We start from the raw sequence: 17,375 nt of genomic DNA, 5'->3' as shown, positions 1-17,375 counted from the left end.
CTTTAAAGTATGTTGGACTAAGTTTTCTTAGACTAATAGCACAGATTTTAAAATACATTTCACATTTCAAACTGTGACCAAATATCTAATGCAATGTTTAATGCAGATGGATAGACTAAGTACCCTTTGTTTTTCAGATTGTGCTCAGTAACAATTTTCGTAAAACTGAATGGAGTCCGTTTTGTGATGCTGTTTATTGTGGCAAACAGCTTACCTCATGAAGGTACAGGTCACCACTTAACAGCATCTCCGAAAGCCTGCATTGCCAGAACTATATATTTATAAAATAAAGGCACTCTCCCAGTGGAACCCTCACCTTGAACATTCAAGTAATTATTTTCCTCCTAAATTTGCTTGTAATTAACCCACCAGGCTTGCTATGTTTTCTCAAGAACATAACTAGACACTATTTTAATTAAAATTAGCAAATATGCCTAAAAGTGATAGACTCCACACTCCACAAATGATCAGTTCTGGCAACAGTTTTTAATGATTTATCTCCAAATGTTTGTGATTTGTCTGGGCTGTCATTTCAAAATGTTTTAACTAACTCATGCTAATTGACAATTGCTCTGTGTGGGTTAAATACAAGCTGTTAGTCTACAAACTCAGACTACTTCCCATACTGCACACTGAGATTCGATTTTAAAATCTTAGGAAGCCACCAAGTAGGATACCTGATAACCAACAGTGAAGTTAAACTTTTCCCATACTATATACAAACATACTACCCCACAAACTTATACATACATCCTGCTACAGTAAATTCCACCATGGCCTAACAAGTGACCTCTAATGCCTTGTTTGGTGAGCAGCTTCCTGGATGGGGGCAGGCTCATAGACTCCTTGATGAATTTTTGCTAACATGCTAGGAAAAACTCACAGCAGCCGGTGCCCATGTCAGTGCTGTTCCTCCCTGCTTAAACTTGATTACACTCAGTTGGCTGTTGCTGCCAAAATCATAGATGCGCACTGTCCCTGTGTGGAAAGGAGACAGTAAGGATTTATTTATTGCAATGTCAATTACATGTTAGGATTTATGGAGAAATGTCTATTTATTTGAATTAAAATCTGGATTAAATGTGTGTTTTCTCTTTTGAGTAACAAAGTGCCCGCCTGGAAAGTTGACTGATGGTTACAGAGTACCACAGCTAGCATGATGCTCATGAACAAAATATATGATCTCTTTACTCTTCAACTTATCCAGAACCAAGAGTTCTTGAGGCTGAGAGTTGTAATAGGAAGTCCCAGGCTGACAATCCACATGTAATTTTCAAGTGAGCACAGAATTGTGGCATATTCTAAGGAAAGTCTGTACTGACAACATAGGAAAAGATGACAGGTTACTACTTGGGATTGCCTAGGGAGGAAAACATTTAAAGGGAGGAAAATACAGGAGATTGTCCACAAAAGCTCCAATTTCATCAGAGGGAAAATTAACAGATTCATAGGCACACATACCGATTGCATAAAATTCCATTCCAACTGGCATACATGTGAAATGTCATTTGCTTAACTGGTAGGAGTTTGTCTTCAGGCTAGAAGAATATGTGCATTGTATAACACAGACAAATTACAAGACGGTACTGACAAGAATTGAATTAAAAGACCTTGTAGTGTTCTCTGAATAGTGCAAATGACATTGTTAGTATTCTGGCCAGTAGTTCTTTCAAGGCACAATAAAGCTAACAGTGAGAGGCCTAAACAGCAATATTTAGACAAGTTAAATGAGTATGTCTGTAATTACTTGTTATCTGTTGTTGAGAGCATAATAGCTATTGCATTTTCTAAGAAAGGCACAAACACTGATATTTGCAATGGCTTACACAATGCTGGAGGTGTATGTAATCCCTTACAAGATAAAAATCCCGATACTTTTTAAACCCCAGCACTGAATACAAGTGCTGTTACTCAAACCAGATGTCTCACCTTTCCAGCCATTCCTTCAGAACAAACAATTTACAAAGATTCCCATTAAAAATGTCTGTTGCTAAAATACCAGGTTTTTAAGATGAAGCAGTCGTAATGTACTGTTTCAAAACATTAATGATTTCCCTTCACTGTTTAAAGAACTGATCCCAGGAAGAACAGTTGTGTGTGAAGAGACTTTGCAAGAGCAAACACACAGATACAAAAGAGTAGTTCCAAACCAAGCATCATCGCCCTTCAAAACCGATAATGGCAGTGGTATGAGAGGAAAGGACCAGTGGACTTACGGTCAAGAGCTGTGGTGGCCATCAGGCATGTAAAGGGAGAGACACTGATGGCCTCAATCCTCCCAGAGTGGAAGGTACACACACGCTCGTGGGTCTGCAGCACAAAACAGAAGAGAAATTCTGCTGCATTGCACACTTGTGCTCTCCAGTTTGGGCTTATGCTGCCTGGAAAATAATTTCATCATCCAAGGAATTACAGACTTTGCTATAATTTTTGTTTGTTCGTTTTTTTGACATTAGTTTGTATAGTATGCATTTTTTATTTACCATAAAGTAATAAAAGTTATTGGAACATATTTTACTTTTCACATTAGAATGTTATTCCCTGCAAGGGATTTTTCCTATTTATTATGTTCCAGAGCAAAAATTAAATGCTCCCTTTTCACCTCTCTCATCTATTTCTCCATCAAAAACATTTCCAGCTATAACACTAGTTACCAGCAGGATAAAACTCTTCAAGTGTGTTTCATCTTCTCCTTGTTTTTTCCTAGTTCTCTCTGTCATTTAAAGACTACAGAAAGGATTGGTTCAAATACCTATCTATAGAGGATGTACCAACACTCCTTGAACTTACTTCCTGCATCCATGCAACTTTCATTACCAGTTTATCAGAATCAAACTCCTTGAAAGTAACTTGAATCTGGCAGCTGAAATTTCAGGAATCAAAAATCAAATTCCTCTTTATTTCTGCACAATCATTACAATCAATTACATTTGAAATTTTTTATGAAATAAAATACCTGTTTCAATGCTACAATTTTCTACTGTGCAATTTCATAAAACACAAATTTCATTCCTGATGCAACCAGTATAGTTACAGGATTGTAATTATTCAATTGCAATTATTGTCAATAGCAAAATTACCATATTTGAAAAAGTCAAATCCAGCTTCCATATTGCTCCATTTGTATCCTGAAGAAGGAAAAACATTAATTGAATATTTTCAGACTCAATTTGGAAATAAAACTGCACATGGTGACTTCTTAAAAACTCCTTAATGATTATCATTGTGAAACAGAAATTACTGAACTCAATGATGTTGGCCTTATGAATCCCATCCATCACTTTAAGGTAATAGAACTTGGACAGTACCTTTTGGCATTCTGCTGTTCTTATGCCAGAGTCTCATACATTGCTGTACACTAAAAACACAGCAGAGTATAACATAGCATAATTCAGTTGGAAGGGACCTGCAAGGATCATCTTGTTCAATTGCCTGATCACTTCAGGCCTGACCAAAAGTTAAAGTATATTATTAAGGGCCTCTATTACATGCCTCTTAAACATTGAACTTGGAACTTAAACCACCTCTCTAGGAAGCCTGTTTCAGTGTTTAAAAAAAGAAATCTGTAGGTAGGTAGGTAGATAAGATGATTTTCTATATATCTAGAAGAAGACTGAATTCTTCCAAAAAGAAACACACTGGTTTGTAATGGACTCCTGCTGTTACTCACCATCACCTCCCTCATTTTGTGTTTCTCCACAGGAATGCATGTAGCTGAGTGTGTCTTACCTGAGCATACCAAAAGGGATGTTCACAGTCATGAATTTTTGTTATGAAATTCAGGCTAACATTCTTGCCAAGCCAAAGTTCATTCATAGGCTCCATCTCCACTAACCCTGTGGCATCCACAGGATCAGCAGTATCTACTACCTCAAAGTTCCACATCTTCATGGCATTGGAAGCATAAAATAAAAGCACAAAAAAAAGCTTTTATTCATAAGGCCAGGTTGTTTTCATACACAATAAATATGGAAAATCAAAATTTTAAGAAAGCAAAATCACTGCTCTGAACATAACCTAGAACAGTGACAGGAGCTTCAATTCACCCTGACACTAGCAGAGCTATACATGGCAGCTTCAGAACTATGCAGAATTATTGTATCTGTGGGCTCTCAGCATGGCTCATACTGAGGCAGCACAAAATAATGGGAATTCTAACCCTTCTATGTTCTGCTCTGTAGGAAAGGACTACATATCAGTTAGCATGTTTATAATCAAGTGAATTTTCCTAAGGGGATAACACAGCCATAAAACAGAAAGTAACAATAACAGTGTTTGAAACCCTCCTCCAGTTCTCCACTGATTATCTGGGTCATTTCACACATCAGGAGAAGATACATCATGTCCTCCCTTAAAGAGGGGGGAAATAAGATTGCAAAATGCTTGATCATTGACAGGTGAGAACAGAGTGTGGTAGGAATGCCTAAGGAAAACATTTTGACCTTAATTTATAGAACTATTTGTTAATCCTTCAGGATACTTTTTTTTTTTATTACTTTCCCCTATTTCAGGATATGTATCTCTGAGATGCTAGTTAATTTGTGTCAGTTCAGCATTAATAATCTGAGCTTTTAAACACTCAGAAAATTAATTTCAAATATACCTGTAGTTTATTATTTATCTTTTAGCTAACACCATGTGTTAATAGGCCTGAAAATGATAAAATGTTAGAATGCTATCAAGAACAAAGCTGTTAGAAAACCACTGAAGATTATTTTGATTTACTAAAGTAAAAGCTGATTTATTTATTACTATTAGAAAAAGAAAACCGCATGCCATGCTATCCAATTCAAACATGTATACTGTGGAGATGTGCTCTTTTTTGCTTTGTTCTAAAAAATAATTTTCAGAAAGAAACTGCACTTCAAAATTTCCTCCAAAAGCCTGGTAAAGGAAATACTCAACATTTACCTGCTGACCATACATTTGCATACCTAAAGGCAGAGCAAAAGAAAAACTCACCCGAATGACACCATCTTTTCCAACAGAGTAAAGGTCTCCTTCATCAAAAACTAACTGGCTGACAGGGCCCTCGTGACAGGGCTTGTGTCCAACTTGACAGAGCTCTACTTTAATGAGACCACCTTCCCAAAGCAGCAAATTGCCCCACTCAGTTCCTGAGACAACCTTCAATGCAAATGAAGATAAGTATATAAAGCACCTGCATGTAATCATGCAGAAATATAGGCAAGAACCAGTTAACATTTGTGACTTCCTTCCATGAAAGTATGAAATCAATGGCAAAGTACAAACATTTGCAAGAGAAGATGTAAAGGGGAGAAGGTTCAACATTTTAGCAATGTGACATAATTTGCATGCACTGAAGTGGTTGAAGATTAGGACCAACAATCTCTTTGTATTTCTGTATACTAATGTTTTCACATTAGAAGACACTCAGCTCTAAGCCAACATAGATCTTTCTCTGTGAATTACAACACTATTTTCCAATTATTACAAAACAAGTCAGGATTTGGGTAAATTGATGGCAATATTTTCTTCTCAGAACATTGCATCATGGGCCTGATTAAAAACATTTTAAAGCAAATAGTAACTCACTAATTTACCAAGCAGACTTTTACAAAGCCTTAAAGGGTACATAATATTGTTTCTTTTTGTCACTTTTCTTACTTACCTTCCCATCGGGCAGCTCCACAAAACCCAAAATGTCAGACACTGCTGTTTTTCCAAACCTGCCCAAAGCTCCTTGTAACTTGAGACCAGTTAGTGTGAGAGCCATCTTCCAGAACCTGAATACAGAAAAACACACCGCCCTCTGATACAAGATTTCCTAAACACTGTTCAGTTCCACTTAGACACTGCAATACTCTCACCAGGCATGCCTTGCCATGAAGCAAGAGCTGCTCATGTATTACTCTTTTTTGCAGGAGAACTTGGGGTATTTTCTTTTGAATATGACATAAAGCTTTACAACTACACAAACACTCCCCTATATTACTCCTATGAAAAAGCTAGGAAAATAATTTGGAATAGGAAGAATGAAGATGAAACGACTATTTAAAATTAAGAAGTGTAAAATTCACAGCTACATCCTTCCAGCTACAACCCATACACACAGTTAGGGATACCTACTTTATTCTTGCTGTGGAGTTTATGATGCTCAGTTTTGTAAATCCAAGGGACTGAGGTCTTCACTTAATGTCATCCATCCATCGAGGAATTAAACTGTACTTTCAATCTCACTGAGCCAAAGATTTTATCTTAAATATTAATGTCTCCTGTGTGTGCAGGAGACATTACTTTTTAGATAACTGTTGGAAATTGTAACTTGAGTCCACATTTGGGTGAAAGGTCACATTTATCATGTAATAAAAGCTATGTCAGAGTTTATTTGTAGTATTTTGCTCAAAAGAAAGTTTATAAGAGATTTTGTTTCGTCAGATTTCCATAAATAATGCATTCTAAACCTCACTTGTTCTGTGTCTAAATAAATCATTTGCTATTTCAGATCCACCTTGCAGGCAAACTTTAAAGCAAATCTCAGATTTCCCCATTAAAATTCAAAGAAACTTTAGACATGTTATAATTTTAAAGATATCGTTTTTATTACAACAGAATACCACTCATAGCATAATTCTCTGCTGTGTTAACATTCAAGTACTGGATAAACACAGAACACAAAAAGAAAGTTTAAAGCCATTGGGTGTTTGGCCCTTTTCTATAAAAGGAACCATGAACTTAGAAGGGAAGGGAAAGTATAGAAACATCTTTTGTAGGCCTTTGGTGTGATCAGAGGGTTTCTGATCCATGACTTGGCAACCAGATCTAATGGCTGTCCAAAGAGCAGACGAGCTCAAGAAATTAAAGGTAGAAAGCCCAGAAGGCACAGAAGGCATATATCCTATGCTACCAGCTAGAAGACATGTATATTTAAGTATTTTTCATTACTCCTTCCCAGTGCTTGTTGAAATTACAAGAATGGAACCAGAGGCACTGACATTTAACATCAAGTATCATCCTATTTGGAGAGCAGAGATATTGAAGGATTTGTTTGACTGGCTGAAGGATTTGAAATTCCTCATTTTTGTAATTGTAAGGGTCAGGTAAAATAGCATTCCTCATTGGTACATGTTTGCTAATGACACATTCTTGTTAGTCATCTCCTATGTATTATGACTGCAGAGGTGTTATGTATTAATCCTAATCAGCAAACATACCTGATGTGTCCTGATCCAGCTGTAGTTAGATGCTCTTCATTCTCAGCAGAAAACATGACCTTGTAAACATCCTGTGCAAAAGCTTTTGACCTCAATAGAGTCTCTTCTTGCTTCCAGTCCCAGATAGTCAACATGTAGTCAGGGCTGCTCCCAACACTGGCCAGCAAAGTGCCAGTACGGTTGAAATCACCAAAAACATAGGCTACTTCTGTTCCACCTAAAGAAATGTACAAGCACAGGAAAGAGGTAGAAACAACACAAAAAAAATCTACTCAGAAGGAGCTCAACTTTCACTGAAATTATTTTTTTTTAATAGGTAATGGCTTTAGGTTGGCTATCACTATCAAATAAAAGTTTCTTCCTATGTAATAATGAAAAAGCTTGAAACCAGTGTTTTCTATTTTTGCTGGGAAGGACCAAAAGAGTCTATTTCCTTCTAAACTAAAAATGATCCAGTACTCCATCTGCTGGGATCTTTAAACACTAGTCCATCTGTATAAAATGAAAATAGAACTTTTTACACTACCTCTCAGTATTCTGTAGGGCCTCACCGAAGGATATGTGTAGATGACAATGTTTGGCTTTATTCCTTTTTCTCCTACTGCAAAGTACTCCTTATCAGGGTGTGCCTTGAAAAAGCAGAAGTCCTGTTGCATGCTGTAATAACACCTTTGTCTTTATCCTGCTAGTTATTTATTGTATTCACTCACTCATTAGTCAAAACATACTGCCATAAATACTAGATTGCATTTATTCTGAAAAACTGCCAATCCATTACTCAATATTGGAGTGAAACCACTATGCACACAAAATAGTATATCACACATGTATGCAGAATCATGACAAACGGTGAAACCATCTGCTTTGTGATGCATCCTTTTATTATTCCTACCTCACTCAACCCACTAGCTAATCTTTCCATAGCAGCATTTGTGTCAGGAGCCATCTACTTTCAGCAGACAGCTGCAGAAAAGCCATCCTGAATGACACTACTCTGAAGGTGTAAAAATGTACACTGATTCCCCAGAAAAGGCTGCTTACAATGAAGCAGGACTTTCTGAGGCTGGTAGTCTGAAAACCTCGCTCATGTGCAGTAAAACTGAGAGATGGCAGAGCTTTCAGATGGTAAGGTGCTTCAAATTCAGAGACAGAACTTGAGACTCCAAGCTCTTGATAAGTTTATTAGAGTGAAACCAAATACTTTTTCTCTTCATTCGTGTGCGAGCTTGATTTTCTAAATTTTAATAGCAAGTAAGATTCTATATTAGTATCAGTTGTGATTAGGACAGATGAAGTGTTGAAAAAAAAAATTATATGAGCCAAAAGATTTAAATAAGAATGTAAAAGTGCTAAAAATTAATTCCAGCTGGACTTGACAGTCCTTTTAGATAACTGAGCCTGGAACTAAGGTGTGCTGATACTTGTTTCTCTGACAATTATATTGATGGGTTGAGAAGTCCATGCTGCATGGTCCACACATTCCTTTAATCAATACCATTCTTTCTATGGTATGTGCATGTGCAACTGTATAAGTCTCCCATATCTGGCAATCACAACCAAGCAAACATTTTTTGCCCAGAAAGCAAATAAAGTTCTTAAACAAGAAAGAAAAGCCATACTGTGATAAATCCAATTCCACCACCACGGCTGCTCCGGACGTATTTCTGATACTTTGTTCTGAGGTTCTGGAGCACCACCTGGTTTCCTGCTATATACCCCACAGTATGTCTATCCATTACCATCAGGTTTACAGGTCTGGTACAGTCATATCCAAAAGAATGTCTGGGAACAGTCCAATAAGGAAAAGATTAGACACTGGCTTTCTAGACAGTTTACTAAGTGGATAAAAATGCTTAAACTGAAACTGACATGGGAATACTGAAACTAGTGACTAAGCCTGATGGCAGGAGATAATTTTCTTCAGTATACAGTGAAAGTAAAACATATCTTGACTCTGTAACTGAAAGGAACGCACAAGTAAAGGCCTTCTAAAGTTCATATCCTATCTTTTCATCTCCACTATGGGTACACCTCTTGCTTCTACTGGATCATTTGGAGCTGCAAGAGATTCATATTTTGTCTGTGTTCTCTTTCCAGACAAAATGTAAAAGATGTGCATCAGATTACCAGGAACTGTTCTACAGACGAGATCAAACCAAGCAAGTTTTCAAGCTCACTTCTTAATTGTTTACAAGCAGATGTAAAAAAGGGAAAATCCAGTCTTCAACAGCAATTGAACTGTGCAGAGAAAACCACCATATAAAAGTCACATATCATATCCTACCCTACCTGACAATACCTACCAAAGAGTTTATTGTAGCTCTTAACTGATGGACACCACTTCCTTCATTCTACCAGTTTAGATCTTCCAAGCACCAGAATACAAATCTACCTGGGTCCTTTCCCATTTCTCCACTGCAAGGTACACAGGAGCTCTTCTGCCCTCTCCTCAGCTTCTTGGGGAACACGAGTGTGGCTACAGAGAAAGGGAGAGCTTTGCAGGGCATATTCTTATGCCAGTCTTCTGCCTGGTCACATTAGCGTCTCCATGATCTAGTTCTACAGGAGTACTTATGATAGTAAGCGCTACCCCCACTAAGAAATGTTTATGAGGTCAAGACAACACTTAAGATTAAGTTCACCCAGAACCATAACTGGCCAGGATTTTTATCTGTGTCTCAACCAAAGGTATCCCACTAATGCCACAGAAACTACTCCAAATTTCACCAATACAATTTTGAGAACATACATTAAATATCATTGGCTTTGAATTTGCACAAGCTCAACAGAAAGGATACTTAAAAGTAAGAAGGTCAGTAGATATCTCAGTGTCATCAGTGGCATATGGTCCTGAATACACATCCTCATATGTGTAGAAGAAGGTTTCTGGGATTTTCTTCTTTTCCTCCTCAGGCCTTTTCTGTGATTTTGAGGATACTTCACTATCATCTTCTTCGTCAGAAGTGATATCTTCACCTCAGAAGTGGGAACATAACAGAAATTCATATTCACCATACAATTTGGGTTAGCTGCTGATATTTTCACCAAATCATAAAAGGGAGGGAGTCACAATTCTTTGTCCCCTTTGACAGGGCAATCAATACTTCATAGCTCAAAACAAGGGTCCTATGTCGTAGCAACTACTTGTCCTGGAACAGTCTGCAAGAAATACTCCCTCAGGCTTTTAAAAACTACATTGTAAATATTCAAAACTGAAGAATTTAAACAAGAAAAATTTTGAGACCATTTGAAAAATACTGGCTTTAAAATTTTAAGACTTACCAAAGCAGTTCAGTTGAGGTTTGTTTGATATTTAGATCTCCACTGCAGAAACCAAACAAATTTTAAAGTGTCTCTTTTCAGTAGCTATTGAATGCACATTGTTACACAAAAGGATTCTTAAAACCACATACAATGGACCACCACAAGACACTGCTGTCCTCAAGAAAGCAAACTGCTAATGTGTGGCGGAGTGTAGCTCCTCACCGGATTGCAGCTTCCAACTAGTCATAAGCACTCATTAAAAGTAGTTACCAGTTGGTTATCTCAGGTTAAATCCATTTTGTAAGCATTTCATGCTATTCTGACTCTTTTCTCTCATCTGACTCTTTGTTTCATGAGAAACAAACAAATGGGTCAGAGACCAGCCAGGCAAAGAGCAAAGTTAAGCCAACTGAAAGGCAACAGAAATACTCAGTCACTGTAACTGATTACAGTCTGAGGTTGTTAGGCTGTTCCTAATAATAACAACAGTAAAACAATGAAAACTAGGAAGTACTGCGGGTTTCAAGTTTGTGCCAACATCTCCTCAGTGGACACCAGTTCTCAGCAATGCTCTCAATATCTGATTCCACTTGCTCCCCTTCTTCATCCTGTTCCTCTGCAGTTAATGATTCCTTCTAAACACTTTGTTTTGTTTTCTTTTGCAAAGTATAATTAGGATCACCATCTTAGATATTAATTCCTTTGACTAATTTGCTCATACATGACATATTAAATAAATACATAGTTCTGTAGTAATAAACTCCTCTGTCCAACAACAGACTTTCTGTTGTTTAGCATTATGTGTAAGGAGAAGTTTGATTCCAAGAAAGAGTAATTTAAAACTTAGGGGAAGGAAAGAAACAAACACATCCTATAACAGAAAAAAAAGGTGTTATAGGAACAAATGCCAAAAGGGATGCAGCAATGCATCAAAAACTCCTTCCAAAGTGGATTTGTTATTCATGCTACCTGGATCTAGTGTGTTAGATGGCATGCAGGACACCTGAAATAGTCACTGGACAGGCATTCCAAGATGAAAAATATGTTAAAAAAAAAAATACTGTCCTCTGACTGAAAGAGTCTGTGGAGTTAAAAAGCTGATTTCAGTATTAGCTACAGAGACAAGTCTAAGCCGCAAAAACTTTCAGGGGAATGACTTTGAGAGCTGAGGCACAGCAGGAACAGCAGGCACAGTTCTTAGTCCAGAACTTCACTATGATCAGAGTAAAAATAAAATCTGGCAACGCCAAGAGCAGGAACTGGAGATGAAGTAAGAAAGGGGTGAGTGGTGGAAGAAGCCAGAAGTTACTGTAGGTTCAATACTGAAATCACGCTGTAATGGGGAAATACTCACCACTGGAATCTGACTCTGCATCTTCTTCTGGTTCCTCTTCCATTGGAAAAGATGGATGTCCTCACTCCCTGCCAGTGGTAAAGACAAACCTTTAGTATTGTTGCCTTTATTTGCCATTTTGACCATTTTAATTTCCTCTCAAATGCTTTGAGATTCCCAAAGATGCTATTTGTCTTCTGTCTGTATACAAATATGGATAATCCAAAGATATGTCCTACTTTGTAGAGTTAATTAATTGGCTTTAGGACTCCAGGCTCTGAATGAATTGGTACAGCAAGACTTTCATCTAAATACTGTGTAATGGTGGGAACTGACATGATTTAAATGTGTTGAGCTTCTCTTTAATATTCTGGGATATAAGATCTGCTTTTGAGACAACAAGGCTATTCCTTCACCTTGTGGTGGATTTGACAAAAATATCCAGAGGCAGACATGCTGAGCTCACCTAATATCTTAAAATGAAAAGCAAGAGAGATGAGCCTTTAAGAGAAAAGGACTTTCTTCAAAACACTTTATGATAATGGAAAACAAATTTTAAAAGTTAACACAATTAAAAAAAAATTAAATAGCTTAATAACACCCCTTCCTCACATGATTTTCATCTTTCAGACCATCTTTTTCAGGGTGCTAAAATTTTAATTTGTTACTATTGTCCTCTGAAGTGGAAAGTTTGTCATATAAATTTGTAATATAAAAAACAAACACATTGACCATTTTTACAAAAGTCACAAAAAGAAGGAAAAAAGCATAAGCATTTCTCTTTCTTTACATTTTGTTTTGCCTTTTGATTTCATATGTGTTCTCCATTTCCAAATGAAATACCTTAAAATGCACATGGGAGCAACTCTGTATCAGTACTACAGCATTAAAAAAAAACTATCTGAAATCAGAAAATTCAGTTGTATATAAAGAAACATGAATACTCAGAATAAGAAATAAGGGCAGGATCCCAGAAAATCTCTCTTCATTTGTGATCATGACTTTGATACCACTAAGAAGTCCCTAAAAATGTATTTCCTGTTTCCAGCTTTGGATCAGAATCCAATTGGAAAAAATATTTTGAGGAATTTCAGGATTTTCTGATATTTCAGGAAAGTGTCCTAACGTAATGCCATCCACAAGAAGGACAAGGAGGACAAAAAAATATTTCAGACATGTCATTCTTGTTGTTATATAGCCAATCTTTATCCAAAAGTTCTGAGAATCTGCCAGAATCTGATTTTCCTGCATAATTTTACATAGGAATTCCAAATGAGCTTTTCTCCCTTAGGAGTGCTGAGAAAAACTTGAAAATAGACAAGCAGAAAGTTTTACATTTAGAAAACAAATGAAAATAAAACAATTGCAATAGATCTCGATATATTTAAATGAAATTCATGAGTTTTTAATGGGGTAACCCAACTGATATCACTGAAGTTGAAGAAATAGTTATAGACTATTTGCATAAATAGATAGTAGAGTGTTCAAAGACCTGAATTCTAATTCCAAACCCACTAATGACGTGTACAATTTGTATCAGCCATTTCACCTCTGGCTGTCTCAGTTATCTCCTGTGAAAAATTAGATAATAATACTTACCCATCTTAGCGAAGTGTTTTGATATCCACAGAGAAAAGAGCTATAAGATTTCAAATTATTGTAACTAATTAGCAATCATTTATCTTCCAAAAATTAAGACTATCATAGTTTTCATTATAAATTAATTCCTATCTGGAAAATGCTTTAGGCTGAAAGAGGATATGAACATTTCCGTTTGTGCTGATATCTGGGTTCTAGTTAAAGAAAGATACTGTAATGTCCACTGTGCACATTTTTGTGATGACATTCAAGAATTGTGCCAAAGCAAATTTTGAATTTAAGGACTCCGAAGAGGCTCAAGGGGGTAGCACATCTACTTTGGCTGAAGATTCTGGGTTTCATGAATTGGCTGATCCAGAAAACTCTTGTGCCTGCTCACCATGACAAAGGCATGTATCTCTCTGAAGGTTGATTTTATTTTCCTGGGGAGAGTTGGCAGGTCTTTTTGCAACAGGTTTCCTAAATCAGAAAGATTTAAACCTTTTGATACTGAAAACTGAGATAGTGATAAGTAGAATTTGTGTGACAAGCCTAGCAAGTAAAAAACAAGTTAGCAATCATCATTTTTCTGCCAGTGCCTGGCCAGGGCAATATATTTTCCTCCTAGTCCTAATAAATCAAGACACTGACTTGAAATATTGTACCAGATCCACATCAGTTCCATTATTTCCAAGAACTCAGGAACTCATTCCAAGTCAGGACTGAATTCAGGTTATCCTTGTTTCAGTGGAAAGTGCTACAAGCTGGGAATTTCAGCAAAGTTCCATTTTCTTTCAAATTGCCTTTTTCTTAGCTATGTTCTCAAAAGCCACAGAATGGAGAAATGTTTTCATTCAGGTATATTACTTCAGTAATGTCAGAACTAAAATTTTTTTGGTCAATTTTCTGCCACACAAAATCTTTACATATGGAGGTCTCTCAAAAATTCTCAGTAAATTTGGACATTAAGTGATTTCTCATCTCAGACAACTGTCTCATTTATTCAAAATACAATATAATTAAATCAAATGGGTGTTTATTTGCTAACACGTAAACAAATTCAGTGAGATGACACCACTTTCTATTTTGTCATCCTACACTTTTCTTCTTTCCAGAAAAAAAGAGGTTTAAATGTGTAAGCCTCATAAATGCAGTTCTTGCCTTCATAAACCCTGTCACTGACACTTCAACTGCATAAAATACATGAAATTAAATAATGATCAAAATGCAGCCTACAGTTTTACTTTAGAAAACAGAACATATCTAACAGTTATTTTAAGCTGTTTCTGCCCCATCATTAACTGTTTAAATGTGTTTAAATGACATCACCAATCAGATTTTACATCCACACAAGAGTGATCGTCGGTTCTGACCGCTAATTCAATTTATGTAGCATTAGGGAACTGTTACCGCAGAATAAAACTGCAATGCTAAAAGTACCAGCAATAAGCAAGATTAAAAATTATGTCTATATTGTGCTACTTCTTCAGGATCTTATTTTTTTGGCTCATTCCAAAATGTGTTAATTTTTTTTGTAGAAAAGCTTTACACACTGGTGGAATTCAGGAAAGATAGAAAGAAAAGAAAGACATTTGGCCTTTCTTTCAGAAGAGATTGTGCTATTCCTTCAATTGTTTTCATTCCACATGAAGGCACTCAGTTGGTCCCAGGATTTCCAATCCTGACTCCTCTTAGCACTGCACTGTGAGCCTTCCAGGCTGCACTCGCTGCTCTTTCTGACCTGGGGGTAGCACTGGTCTAAAACACAACTGCATCATTCGGGTATTGTGAGAGGTGTCTGCCACAAGGAACTCCATACTTATCATCTCTTCAGCATCTTCCTCAAGTCTACCTCTGCTTTGGATGTGTCAGGTTTCTTCCCATCTGCCAAGACCTGTTTCTTTAACTCACTTTCAAACATGGTCTCCTCAGCATTTTTTTCTGAATCTTTCATTTGTGTTTGAAAAACAGCAGACCATTGAACTTCTCTCTCAGCACTCCTTTCTGCCTTCAGACCACATCAGAGTACATCAGCAATTTACTGGGCCACTGATGAGTGCAAAATGGGCAAACAGGAGAGTCTTGCAAAACTCACTTTCATTAAAAAAAATAGTCTTACAGTGTTTATATAAAGAAAGAAAAATAGCAGAGTGTCAATCAGGCATAGAAACCAGTGCTGTCTGTATATCACTATCCATCAGCACTAGAAAATTAGTAACAAAAGCCAGTTTAGGCAATCAACCCAAGATCCCAAGGAAGAAAAAAGAAATACTAGAGAATATGGCTGCTCTTATAACAGCTAGAAGACTTGAGAGCAAGGAGAATAACAGAAGAGAGCAATTCTCACAGCAGTTAAGTATATAAATTATTTACTAGTCAGAGACCGAGACAGCAAGGATAAAGCTACAAAGCAGGATCTAGACACATTATCATAGCCCCATTGTCTCTCTTCTCCCTCATCAGAGAGAGAAAAGACTAGAGCAGAGCCCTGCTATTGATCTCCTCATTATTACTGTGTTGCATAAATGCAAAGTATTTTCCTATTTCATTAGAAGAAATAAATCTAACTCTAATTTACAGTCTTACACCTAAAGTAGCCCTCTGTATGATCCACATATCCTAGCTCTACCACATGCAAGCAAAAGTTTTAAGTCTATTAAAGCCTGCCCTGTGAATAAAGGTTACCAGGCTTTTACTACGCAGAAATAAGGGCAGGTGACATCACCAGTTACTTATTAACTTACAGCATAAAGAAAAATCATAAAAATGAGTATGAGAGTAGTACCACAAATGCAACAAGTAATAAAATTAACTGCCTCACACATGGTGAAGAAAACCCAACAAGTCCCACATTTCAGATGCAGTACGGGACGGTCTACCCCTGCTGCAGGACATTTCATTCCTGTGTCGAGGGGATAGCAGGGGGCAGGCGAGGGACACCTGGCGCTCCGCAGGGCGAGCAGGGGAGAGGGAGCCCCAGCGGGGCCATGGGGAGGGTGCGGGCACAGAGAGGCCCCGGGAGGCGTGAGGAGAGGGGCTACAACTCACAGCACCAGCGGGCCCGCCGGGGGCGGCTGTGCCCGGAGCGGCCGCGGCCTCCCCTCAGCCCCGGTACCTGGGCCCGGAGCGGCCGCGGCCTCCCCTCAGCCCCGGTACCTGGGCCCGCTCCGCCGCCGAGCTCCGGTCTCCAGGCAACCGCAAGCGCCCCGGGAGTGGAGCCAGCGGGCGGGTCCGCGGCGCTACAGGGCCAATTGCGGGGGCTGCTGGTTGTTTTACTTTGGGTTGTTCGGGTTTTTTCTTTAAAGTAACCTCTGCTTTTGCCACGGTTGTGGTCCTTTCAGACCTCAGCGGGAAAATTAAATTAGTTACGGGTCTAGAGGAGACAGTCTTGAGCTGCGCCAGAGGAGGTTTAGGTTGGACATTAAGAAGAATTTCTTCACAGAAGAGATGGTTAGATATTGGAGTGGGCTGCCCAGGAAGGTGATGGGGTCACGGTCCCCGGAGGTGTTTAAGACTGGACGAGGCACTCAGTGCCCGGTCCAGTTGACACAGCGGTGTTGGGTCACAAGCTGGACTGGATGGTCCCGGAGATCTTTTCCAACCGAACCGATTCTGTGATTCCGTGAATTCCCCAGACGTTCTTCCCGCCCGCAGTCCTTGGCGTGCGCTCCCGTGCGCCCCTCGCTTGGGGCGCGCTGCCCCGGGCGGCGCAACTCGGCTAACTTCCCATGCACCTGTGTGCTCAGGACATAGATACATACATACATACATACATACATATATAGATATAAGTTCTATATTGATACAATAAATACATGTTTTGGGATATATATTTTTTCGTTTTACATGTATATAAAAATATATATGTGTGCGTGTGTATATGTGTATGTGTATGTGTGTGTGTGTGTGTGTGTGTGTATATATATATATATGTATATATATATACATATATATATATATATATATGTATATATATATACATATATATAGCAGTTCTTGAAGCTGCCGGCTGGTATTTCGTCTGG

At 38.0% G+C, this 17,375-nt stretch overlaps 1 protein-coding gene across 1 annotated transcript in view; it reads right to left on the bottom strand.

Annotated features, from left to right (window-relative positions):
* CFAP44 (cilia and flagella associated protein 44) overlaps positions 1 to 16,532 on the bottom strand; it is a 42,712-nt gene extending 26,180 nt beyond the window's left edge. The window contains exons 1-12 of the mRNA XM_058828705.1: positions 16,466 to 16,532; positions 11,794 to 11,861; positions 9,974 to 10,151; positions 8,795 to 8,957; positions 7,702 to 7,804; positions 7,176 to 7,392; positions 5,633 to 5,747; positions 4,963 to 5,127; positions 3,730 to 3,885; positions 3,081 to 3,128; positions 2,217 to 2,310; positions 884 to 978 (exon numbers count right to left, since the gene is read on the bottom strand). Of these exons, the coding sequence (XP_058684688.1) occupies positions 884 to 978; positions 2,217 to 2,310; positions 3,081 to 3,128; positions 3,730 to 3,885; positions 4,963 to 5,127; positions 5,633 to 5,747; positions 7,176 to 7,392; positions 7,702 to 7,804; positions 8,795 to 8,957; positions 9,974 to 10,151; positions 11,794 to 11,836 (1,377 nt within the window). The 5' untranslated portion in view covers positions 11,837 to 11,861; positions 16,466 to 16,532. The remainder of the gene's footprint in view (positions 1 to 883; positions 979 to 2,216; positions 2,311 to 3,080; positions 3,129 to 3,729; positions 3,886 to 4,962; positions 5,128 to 5,632; positions 5,748 to 7,175; positions 7,393 to 7,701; positions 7,805 to 8,794; positions 8,958 to 9,973; positions 10,152 to 11,793; positions 11,862 to 16,465) is intronic.
* Positions 16,533 to 17,375: the final 843 nt, after the last annotated feature.

This window comes from Poecile atricapillus, chromosome 1 (assembly GCF_030490865.1).
Source record: "Poecile atricapillus isolate bPoeAtr1 chromosome 1, bPoeAtr1.hap1, whole genome shotgun sequence".
Classification (NCBI taxonomy): Eukaryota; Metazoa; Chordata; class Aves; order Passeriformes; family Paridae; genus Poecile; species Poecile atricapillus.
Note: the sequence above shows the minus strand (reverse complement) of the source record. Positions and strands in the feature narration are given on the sequence as shown.